Genomic DNA, 11,406 nt, shown 5'->3' with positions numbered 1-11,406 from the left:
GTTAGAGGAGAAAAACTTTGGGAAGGCAAATAGAAAGGTAAAGTGCTGCATAAATTATGATAGTGTAAAGCTGGCAGAGCTGCTGATAGGGAACAGGGGAGAGCTGGAAGTGGGGATTTAGCAAAAGCTAAAACACATCTAAAGCTGCGTACACACTTCCAAATTTTATCGTTCAAAATGAATGACGAACGAACGACGAACGATCGATTGGGCAAAAATCGTTCGTAAAAAAAGTAACCAACGACGCCGACGAACGAGGAAAGTCGTTGGAAACGAACGACCGGACCGGCGGATTGGATTGGACGACGATCGTTGACCATCGTTCGTGTGTACGATCGTTCGTTGATCGTCCATGGCCTGAGCATGCGTGATGAACGAACGTTCGTTCACTTCCTGTCATGCACGTCACTCCCTGTATCGCTCAAACGATCGTATCTATTGTGTGTACAATATCTACGAACGATCGTGTCGTTATCTGTATGTGCAGGATCGGTGCTATACGATCGTTCGCAGATATCGTGCAGGATCGTTCGTCGTTCGTTTAACAACGATAATAATTGGAAGTGTGTACGTAGCTTTAGAGCTTGTTCAGACCTGAGTTTTTTTCAAGCGGTTTTGAAGTCCCAAAATCACTCCAAAAAACATTTAACATTGGACGGAATAGGTCCATTTATTACACTTGGGACAAATTTGAACAAATTTTTTGTTGACTTCAATTTTCAAGCTTATTTACACTAAACTATTTATACGGATTCTGAAAATGCAGTTAATTTTCTTCTATCACGTCAGGTTTTTTCTCTACTGCTTATAATAATGCCATTACTGTAGTGTGGTTTTGTTTTGGCTCGCAAGACAGTTTGGTCAGAGGTAGTGAATAAGCAAAATGTATTTTTCTACTTACACACTTATTAACATTTTTTCAGATCATGTCTGGCTCTGCTGTTTCTCGTAAGTGCCTAAACAACCCTGATTCATTTTGTTTTATCTGTGGCAGTTTCACCATTCCTAGGCAAAGGGCGAACATCAGCACATTTGTAGGGTAAGGCATATTTGGCATATTTCAAAGTTAAACTTGGTGATTAGGATAAGTCTTAGGCCCCTCATAAGGTGTGCAAACAGTGTGTCGAGGGTTTATGGATGTGGAGAGCCAGGAGATCATTTCAGTGACTGTTACTTTTGTATAGTGAAAACTTTAGGATATAACAAGAAAAAGAAATTTGACATAGACTATTCTAGTCTACCAACAGCTATATGCCCAGTGGCTCATTCAGATGAAATCCCAGTGCCGGTTTTTATTACATTACCCTATGATGAACTGGGTGACAACAACGATGAAGAGTTTTAAATTGAAGAGGACTCTGTTCATAAGGGATTGGATCAGCATGAGTTCAGTGATTTGGCAAATGATTTGGGACTATTTGAGAAGGCTTCAAAACTCCTAGCATCAAGACTGCATGAGAAAAACTTGCTTGAAAAAGGAACAAAGGTATCGTAACCAGAGAAATTGCATTTCTGCAGTACTTTTGAACTTACAGTGGCTTTGTGTATTGCCATAACATACCTGGTTTAATGGAGGAATTGAGAATTCTAATCTATAACTCAACTGATTGGCGACTATTTATCGATAGCTCAAAGCGTAGCTTAAAGTGTGTCTTCCTTCACAATGGCAATATATTTGAGTCAGTTCCAAGACTGACTTAAAGAGACATAAAGAGAGTCATTAAGTTGTTGCAATATCACCGACACAATCGGGTCATCCGTGTTGACCTTGAAATGGTATGCTTCCTTCTTGGTCAGCAACACAGATACACCAAGTATCCCTGTTATCTGTGCATGTAGGGCAGCAGAGCTTGTGAGAGGCATTGGGTAGAAAGGAATTGGCCTCCAAGATCTGCCCTAAAACCAGGTGATCCAAACATTCTACATGAGCCACTTGTTGATAGAAAGAATATTATATTCCCGCCTCTGCACATGAAACTGGGTCTGATGAAGCCGTTCCTTAAAGCTTTGCCAACTGAAGGAAACTGTTTCAACTACCTCATTTTAGCATTCCCTAGCCTGTCATTTGAAAAAATAAAAGCCGGTGTGTTTGATGGTTCACAGATTCGGCAGCTCTTCAAAGATGAACATTTCATCAGGACAATGTCAGAAGTTGAAAATAATGCTTGGTTATCATTCAAGGCCATTGTCAATGACTTTCTTGGAAACAGTCAAGCAAATAATTACCAGAAATTGTCCAGAAACTGTTGGAGAGCTACAAAATGCTTGGTTGCAATATGAGAATCAAGGTGCATTTTCTGCAAAGCCATCTTTCTAACTTCCTGGAAAACTTTTGTGCAGTCAGTGATGAGCAAGGTGAACGATTCCACCATGATTTGAAGGCCATGGAAGGACGGTATCAGGGTAGATGGGATGTACATATGATGAGTGACTATTGTTGGAGCAATCGGCAGGATTGTCCTAAAACTGAACGCGCCAGGAAAAGCTATAGGCGTAAATCTTTACCTTAACTGCTTACCCAAATATTTTCAAATGTTTTACTGTAAAAAAAAAAATGTCATAGAGTAACAGAAAATCCTTTGTATGAACAAAAGAAATTTAAATAAACAGTACATTCAAGTTATTATTTCATTTTTTTTTCATTGTATGTAAAATTTGTATGTTTTTTGACAAAAATGATGGGTACCCTGTATCGTAAAAACTGGATGTGATAGCAAAAAATTGGGGTCATTTCTAGATTTGGCCACCCAAAAATTAGTAAAAACGAGTGTAAGATCTAATTAAAAAAAAGTGCATTCCCCAGTGTTATCCTTCATTTGACAGGCAGCAGGAGGCAGCAGCATTTCCATGCGGTTTTCTGGACGCTCAATGCAGCATCCAGGTGCGGTTTGCCACCTCTGCCACCTCTATAGACTTAAATGGCAAGTGTTTAAAAACACCTAAAAAGCTTGTACAGGCATTTGCAACAGCAAATACTTAGTGCCTGGCTTTAAAAAATGCCTTAAAATGGCTATACAGGTAGTTGCAAATGCATGTTCTAGGGTAGGTCTGAACAAGCCCTAAGAGTACACTGAGGGTGTAAAGCTAAATCAGTGCCGGAAACCTATAAAAATCTTGAGTTCTAACCTGGATCACTTACTGTAATGCTTGAATGCTGGCTTCAGTACCATGTCAGTGGACCTGCAACAAATATGGGGGATAAGCTAACTGGTCTCTATCTGCCTTCTTATGTGTACAGTTGGGTTCAGAATAATAGCAGTGGGGTAAAAAAGTGAAAAAACTTGAAATACTTATAATAGCTGTTGTTTCCATACATGCAAATGCTTTGGGAACACTGCACATTCTAATCTAAATCAAAACATGATACAACAAATTTGTGTTATTCCTTTACAGAAAGTGAAGGGAAAGTGAAGGGTGTGCATTAATATCAGCCCTGTCTGCTAGCCTATCAAATGTTGCCACTGCACTGGGTGCTGATAGATTACTATGCCATGTGTATTATAACAAGGGATTACCTGCTTAAGTATTCACTAGTGAAGCCCATTGGTGGCAGGGTGCATGTTTGTGAAAAAAAAAAGTGAAAGGGAGATTAGCATAAAATTGCAATTAGAAGAACGAGAAACTGCTGGAAAAGCCTCAGGTAAAAGCATGAGTGTGTTGATACTAGTGATATCTTTAAACTGCCCACTTTTTTTCCAGTGGGGAAACATACAGCCAAAGGGCTACAGAGTCCTCAGAGTAGTTCATGACTTAAGCTATGTACACACTTCCATCGGCCAATTATCGGGCGAAAATCTGCCGTGTGTACAGTCGGTGTCGTCCATCGTCCGGACGACCGACCTGCCGGATCCACGGACGATGGACGACAGCCGATCCTAATGAAAGGGAAGGGGAGAGCGCGCAGCAGGGTGCCGCTCCGTCGCTCTCCCCCTCCCCTCTCCATAGAGCATGAACGGTGCTGTATGTACAGCACCGTTCATGCATCGTGCACTCCCTTGTCGTTGGAAAGGATCGTGAAAGATCCTTTCCAACGACAAAAATTGGAAGTGTGTACGCAGCTTTATACTCTGTTGGTTCAGATACCTCCAAATGCTGATTGTTTCTTTGTGATGGATTTGGCTATTGCATTCTTTTTAGGTATAATTCTATTTTAAAATGACTGGTAATCTCCACAAGACCCATTCCCAAAACAACATAAGTTTTACAATGGTAAGCAGGTGTATCTTTAAAGTTTCACTAAAGTACCTATATAGGCTCCCTCCACATCCCAATGCCGACACACTGCAGGGTTAAACAATTATTGGCTAGGGAAGGGCAAATTTATATCTTATTCCTTAGTCCGGCAGTCCTTCTTTCGTCTTCATTTTCTGTTTCACAAAGCCCCTCTTTTTGGCTGTCTGACCAGGAAAAGCCTTCTAATAGCATTGTGTACCAGAAGTCCTGCATTGTTTGCAAGGGCGGCACGGGCCCTACCCATATCTTGGGACATCAGAAAGCAGAGAAGAGCTCAGACTGCTAGAAGAACAAGTAATAAGTTCTTGTTATTTCCATTCACATACTGAGACCATTTAACCAATGCTGTGTCTGTGTGTGTCAGGGGTGGGAGCATAAGTGGAGCCTTAAAGTTTGGCTGAGAGGGGCATTTTTCTCAAACACTCATGATAACTATGCATTTTTTTCCCCCTCTAACCAAGCCTGCAAACTGTGTGATTATGTTTCCTGCAGTCATTAGTTGCTTGAATGCTTTCAGCACTTAAGACAATTGCTTCTAGTTTTTGTGATCGAACTGGCAGCTTTCCATAAACGTTACTGTTCTGACTAGTAACATTCTATTCAAACATTTCAAGCAGTTGTTTGAACTAGTACAAAAGAAGACGTATACTTCAGTGGAATACATTTTGCATTATATTACTACTACATGCTACTTCCTCAAGTTTTTATGTTATATAGCCCATCTACTCAAAGGGAGCATTTATGTAATATGCATTTATATTATGTATCATATATGTAATTGTAATAAAATTGAGCATTGTTCTTTTTTTTTTGGCAGTTTTACTACTAACTCTAATATTCAATATTTTCCAACATTTTATGGCAACTTTACCATTAACTTGCCTTTTTGGACACACTGTATCTCTTTGCAAACAAAAGACCAGCATGATGGGCCATTTTTCTATGCACCTTTACATTTTACCTTTAAGTTTTACAAATGAAAATCATTCAGCTCCAATACATGGCAAGAGAATAGTCCCACATCTGTCTTTAGCTTTATTTTGTAGCCAAAGAAGTCAGAAATGATTGCTCCATATCTGTGATGAAGACTGTGACGGCACTGGACCAACATTTTAAACAGATGTTAGTAGTAATGGCTAACATATTAGTCTCAGGGAGTTTCTTTAAAGAGAGGACGGACAACCTGTAATTTGCATTCCTTATGGATATGGATAAAAATTTCCTACGAACTAGCAAAAAAATCAGGACAGAATAACCGAGTTACTATAGCCAACTTGTCTTGGAGGATGAAGCTTCGGGCTTATCAACCTTAGTAGTTAACTGACCCAGAACAAGCAAATGCTTATATGCACACCCATATTCCAGGCTGTTGAATGGTTCTGATATACCTCAATAGTATTGTGTACCTGGAATGAAAAGAACTGGTATTGGTCAATAAGGTTAGCTTTTTGCTTTGTGTGTCAGAAGACTTGGCACTTGGTGCTCCACCTCAAAATATGGATGGATGTTAGGATATGGAGGTACACAAAAGAATTTTGAAACAGATATTTGCACGTACTATATGCTGTAAATTTAAAGTGTACTTTAAAAGCAAAAGTAGTTCTGATGAATGGTCAAATAACAGAGGCAAAGAAGGAACACCCATATGATTATTATGGAGATCATTCTTTCAGACAAAATGGAAGTTTGTGCTTTGAAGCCATTTTCTTTCAATACCATGTGACAGGTGGGCCGATTATCAGCACTCTTGTGTGCAAGTATGAGTAAGTTCTTTGCAGTGGAAAGAGATCATACTCATGATATTTGAAGACAAAACGGACTACCATAAAAATGGGAACATTTTTCTAGCTGATTAAAAATTTTACCAAGTTGCAACAATGTAATAAAAGATAAAATAAACCCTTTATCAACTGATTTCCTAAAAGATAACTAAATCCACTAATAGTATTGTATCTTACAAGTCTTTAGGTGTGGTGGGTGCATTCCTTTTCACATACTTATTGCTAAGTCCTTGTCACACTCCCTAGGATGTAAATAAATCATTATCTTCTTTTTTTAAATTACTAATTTCCAGATTCCCCATGTAATGGAGAGGTGAGTACAGAGACTTACAGGGTGACAAGGTTTAAAAGCAGTCAGTTGTTGTTTTAACCCACTTGTATCTACATATACATAGCTTCTTTTCAGTACATTCAGACCATTTTCAGACTTGCGGTAAATTGCAGTGGTTTACCTGTGTTCAGTTCAACTGTGCTCCAAACACTGCCATTTATTAAATCTTATGAAAGCAGTTTTGTGCATGCAGCAGCATTGTGGTCCTTGTATGGTTCCTGGAAGCAACATTTTTGCTTCTACCTGTGTGGCCGATTCGCTCCTTCTTGGAGAAACCTGAAATGTGGTTTGCTGCTCCTGCGTGCACAGCAACAGTTTGCTATGTGCCCTGGAGCAGGTATATTAAAAAGCAGGTTATTAAAAATGTCACAAAGTCTACACTTAGTAAACTTGGCAGCTCAATACTCCAGAAACATTTTATTGACCTGCCCTATAAGTATATATGAACTGCAGTTATTAATATAATGTTAATAACAAACAATGGGTTTTATAGTTTCCTGGAAATTTAAACAGGTGTGTCCCTTCTAGTCATCACATAACCAAATTTTTGATTTGGCCCACTGCACTTTATTTTACTATGCTAGCAGCTAAAAAATTTTGAAACCTAGATACGTACAGATGAAAGACAACTTTTTTTAAATTGGATTCAACTTTATTGTACAACTTCATATAAAAATATGCTTTGTAATGCAGTTTACAAACATATTAGGAATCAACAATAGTAAACTTTCGTGTGCAAGTTTTGATTGTACTTTTAAATATAAAATTTGTTTAGCACAACCTGAATTTTCATTATTTTAAAGGAATACAGTGACAACCATTCACACAAATGAGGATCACTGTCAGTTTCCATATGCCTTTTGTAACACAATGTCACATTTCAGATGTGACTTCCTTACAATTGCTTAAAAATCATGCTCACAAGTAGACACCTGTAGTTGCAAATGACACAAAACACAAAACTGAACAGGACAATCCCAGAGATTACTGTAATGTATTTTTTGATTATACATCAACAGTAGTTCTACCTAATGTGTATCACAAACTTTTTTAATGTGTGACTAATAGTCCATGTACTGCTGCATAAACTGTTGTGAAAACAGAAGCTATACAGGATATAGTTTTCTAAGAGAATAAGGCACAAGATACTATACTTAAAAAGCCTGCTATATAAGCCAAGATTGGAAGGCAAGTTAGCCAGACCCTACCTTTATTGGTGTATGCTTTACAAGATACCTGAGGAAGACTAATGAGTAGGGGTGGTCCGTAAATGGAACTAAATCCTGCAATAGCCCTAAATTTGAGCATTGCTTGGGACTATCGGACATATCTGAGCAGATATTGGTCCATCTATGGCAAATCAAAATTTACCTGTGCACTCAGTTTTTAAAATGGGATGACATTGCTTATATTATATATATATTTTAAGGGCTCCCTTAACCTTTAAAGTGAGTTGGAAGTATTGTAGGCGGGAGCATCAGGTCATCTCATTTAGCACCTGGTGCCAGAACACTGAATACTGGGTGTATGTATGTAACAGCAATGCTTGGAATATGGTTTACTAGATCCTATTAATGGAGCAACCCTGGCTTCATTTACCGTTCAATGAAAACAAAAATGGAAGAATGGGTATCATGATATGTTGAGAAGCATTAAGTTTTACCAGGGCAGTCTTTCCCATAACATACACTGACTTTTTAGGCACTGATGGATAAACAATTCATACATTTACATTTATACAATCACCACAATAAGTCAATATACAAAATGTAACATAATATTGAAGGCCTGAGAAGTGGAAAATGAAATGGAAAAATGAACATTAAAGCTGAAACCTACTAGTTTGCCTGACTGTTCTCATAAAACTTATTATAAGCAAACATTACAATAAAAAAGGTAAAGCACATAAACATGGCAGGGCTGCAGCATTTTGAATACTGTGATAACTATATGAAGGTACTTTTTTACTGGCATTGCTATTAAAAAAAGCACCATTAAAGTGAACCCATGCCCAGACTATGCACAATAAATATATGCATACTCCGATTAAGCAGGGAAACCACAAGTTCTTGTTCATTTCTGTATCTGTAAGCATTCACATTTAATGGAGCTAAAGAGGTCAGGGGTGGCTTGTTTTAAAGCTTTTATACTGCTTGTAAAGGAAATGTAATTAAATAATCTATGGATACAGTTTCAGTTTAACTGATCCTTCTGTAATACCTTTACACACAATGTTCACCTTTTTCCAGCTTAAAGAAAAAACCCCTGATAAGCGCCTATCTATAAAAGAACAACATAGAACTGTTTATGACACTTATCTATAAAAACACACAGCAGGAAACCAGTGCTTCCTTTTTAGTATCATATGAAACAGTTTAAAAGTTTGGTCATTTTGAGTTTTATTTTGGCTAGAAAAAAAACGATAAAATGGTTCTTCACCAAATCACATCCATAAGGAAACTTTGAAAACAATGAAAACTAGGAACTTTTATTGTATAAGCCTGTGCTTCAAAAATCAATTTCTTTCTTGCAACTGCTGAGTAATATAAATTGCCTTTGATGTGCATATTTACACAGGTGCTTTTCTAATGTTCGACTCTCAGTGTTTGAGCTTGAAAGGCCACATATTTTTTTTGTAAACACCTAAAATATATAGCAGCATTGTACAGCAATACATTCAAATGAAGATCCACTCCACTGATGTATCAAAATAAGCCTGTAAACTTTTGTTTTTCCTGTGTTCCGAGACAGCAATGACTTTCTAGACCACATGTGAAAGTCTTTATGTACTGTGTAAAGGCTTTACATCTGTAAAAAGTTCTGATGCTTTAAAAAAAAAAAATCTTTAAATTGCCACCATACCAGCATAGTAGGAATAGTCAATGAAAGTGTTGTTTCTTGGCCAAAGTCCAAAAATTAGCTTGGCATAGGACCTACATCCACTGTTATTTTTGTGTACAAGGGATGCTTTTCAGTCGTGAGTACTTTGTAAGTGAGAGAATTTAAACCGTCTGAATTCATGGTTTGTCTTGTATGTGCAATCAGATCAAACCTGCAAAAAAAGTAAGTATATCAATGAAGATGCCACAATTACCAATGTGTACACAGTGATAAGGGAGTGTCATATATGTTCTGCAAGCACTGTCTGACCTGCCCATGTAATCTTGTTTATCAGATTTGAGCTTCTAAATACAGCAGCATCTCCCCCCCCCCCACCCACCACAATGATTAAGTATTTTATAAGATTAAGCCCTGCTGATACAACTAGCTGTAAAATAATTATATGCTTTCTGCAACTTAACAATAATCTTTTACACCAGGGAGGTTTTGTTACTCACTCCATTCTGCAGAATAGCTTTAGTTCAGATAAACCATTCCAATAGGTACAATTCCTTACAAAATGTAGCTGAAAACTTTAATTTTGCTTATGCTTAGTCTCATGTGGACTTTTAGTTTTGTTCAGGATCATTTCACGTCATATTTTTTAAACCACCTAAATGATCACTTCCTTTTTTAACATACATTTTCAATATTAAAGTGGACTTGAGGTTAAAAAAAATAAATAAAAAGAAAGATTGCCATGGTATTACAAACATTTAGAAAGGTTACATGTACCCACGCAGTACCCCAAATAATTAACAATCTGTCACTTGAACTTCTCCTTACAAAATTACCTTCCTAATATGTGAGGATGTCTAGACACTGCTATGTCTAAAGCATCCTAGCTGTAAATCTGTAAAGTAAACTCTATGGAAATGCGTCTTGGAAATAAGGAAGCAAAAACCCTGCTTCTACTATAACTGCTTTCATACAAACTGCCGACAACAAGGCGTAGTTAGTTAGCAATGGTGGAAAACTCAGCTGCAGGGAGACCACAGGCAATACAGGAGACTAGTCCCTTGTCTTCTGCCTGCCATTTTGGACAGAGTTTCAAAGTTCAGTTTCTCTTTTCCATTTAGTTGGTATAGGTACTATCTAGGAACTACATATCAATCCCCACGGTAAATAATTTTGCCAATTTATATAGCTAATATGTTTTTTACAAAAGCTTTATATCTTTAAACAGTATTAGTATTAATATTAAACAGGATTTATATAGTGCCAACATATTACCAAGCACTGTACATTAAATAGGGGCTGCAAATGACAGACAAATACAGACAGTGGCACAGGAGGAGAGGACCCTGCCCCGAAGAGCTTACAATCAGTATAAAATCATATTACATATTGTAGCAGATGGCATTTCAGTTTTACTGCTCTTTCATCAATACTTAGACTGAATAATTAAATTAATGCCAGTTCTACAAGGCACATTACTTGTAATGTCATTAGTATGCAAGACCCAGAGTAGGATATTGGGAAGCTGCACTAATGCTTTTTTCAAAGTTACTTGAAACTGCATAGAGTGGTTGCAGTGTTTGTACAGTTTCCTGGGTTGGAGGGGAGCAAGATGCTGGGAATAACACCGTACTAAATATTTATACTCTTGATTTAAAATTTTAGCCTCCTGTAATCTCTATAGCAGCATTAAGACTGAGGGGAAGGCCAGGATTTGAAGCTATTCAGGTATTCTGCATTCACAAGACAAGGAACTATCCCACTTGAGAAGAAAGCGAATATACCAGCCTAGTGCTACCTACTGAGTTTGTTGTGTTGCTTTAAAGGAAAAACGTAGTGAACTTTGACATTTTGTCCAAAAATGGAGGCAGAGAACATTAGAACAAGAAAACAACTATTGCATGTGGTCTCCCTCCAGCTGATCTTTACCAGTGCCCTAAATGGATCCCACACCACAAATATACAGCTCGTAAACCCATAAGTACCTAAGCACACTAGCATACCAGGATATGCATTGCCTAAAAGTAAAAAGTAAATCTTCATTTTTTAAGATAAAATTAATCGTAACGGAAAGAGAAAAAAGTTAGGTCCCCGGGATGTACATGTTAATGTTGATGAACAGGTTCTTGGCAGACAATATAGTTCCCCATAGAACAAATAATGTCTTTTTAAAGCCCAACACTCGATCTACCTATATTCACTTTCCTGAAATTCCCCCACTGC

General features: G+C 37.7%; 1 protein-coding gene across 1 annotated transcript in view; it reads right to left on the bottom strand.

The window, feature by feature from the left end:
- Window positions 1–6,975: 6,975 nt before the first annotated feature.
- The window catches only part of B4GALT1 (beta-1,4-galactosyltransferase 1), a 40,048-nt gene continuing 35,617 nt past the window's right edge, over window positions 6,976–11,406 (bottom strand). The window contains 1 exon segment of the mRNA XM_072405221.1: window positions 6,976–9,397. Within this exon segment, the coding sequence (XP_072261322.1) occupies window positions 9,262–9,397 (136 nt within the window). The 3' untranslated portion in view covers window positions 6,976–9,261.

Source organism: Pyxicephalus adspersus, chromosome 3 (genome assembly GCF_032062135.1).
Source record: "Pyxicephalus adspersus chromosome 3, UCB_Pads_2.0, whole genome shotgun sequence".
NCBI lineage: Eukaryota > Metazoa > Chordata > Amphibia > Anura > Pyxicephalidae > Pyxicephalus > Pyxicephalus adspersus.
This window is presented reverse-complemented; position numbering and strand designations above follow the sequence as displayed.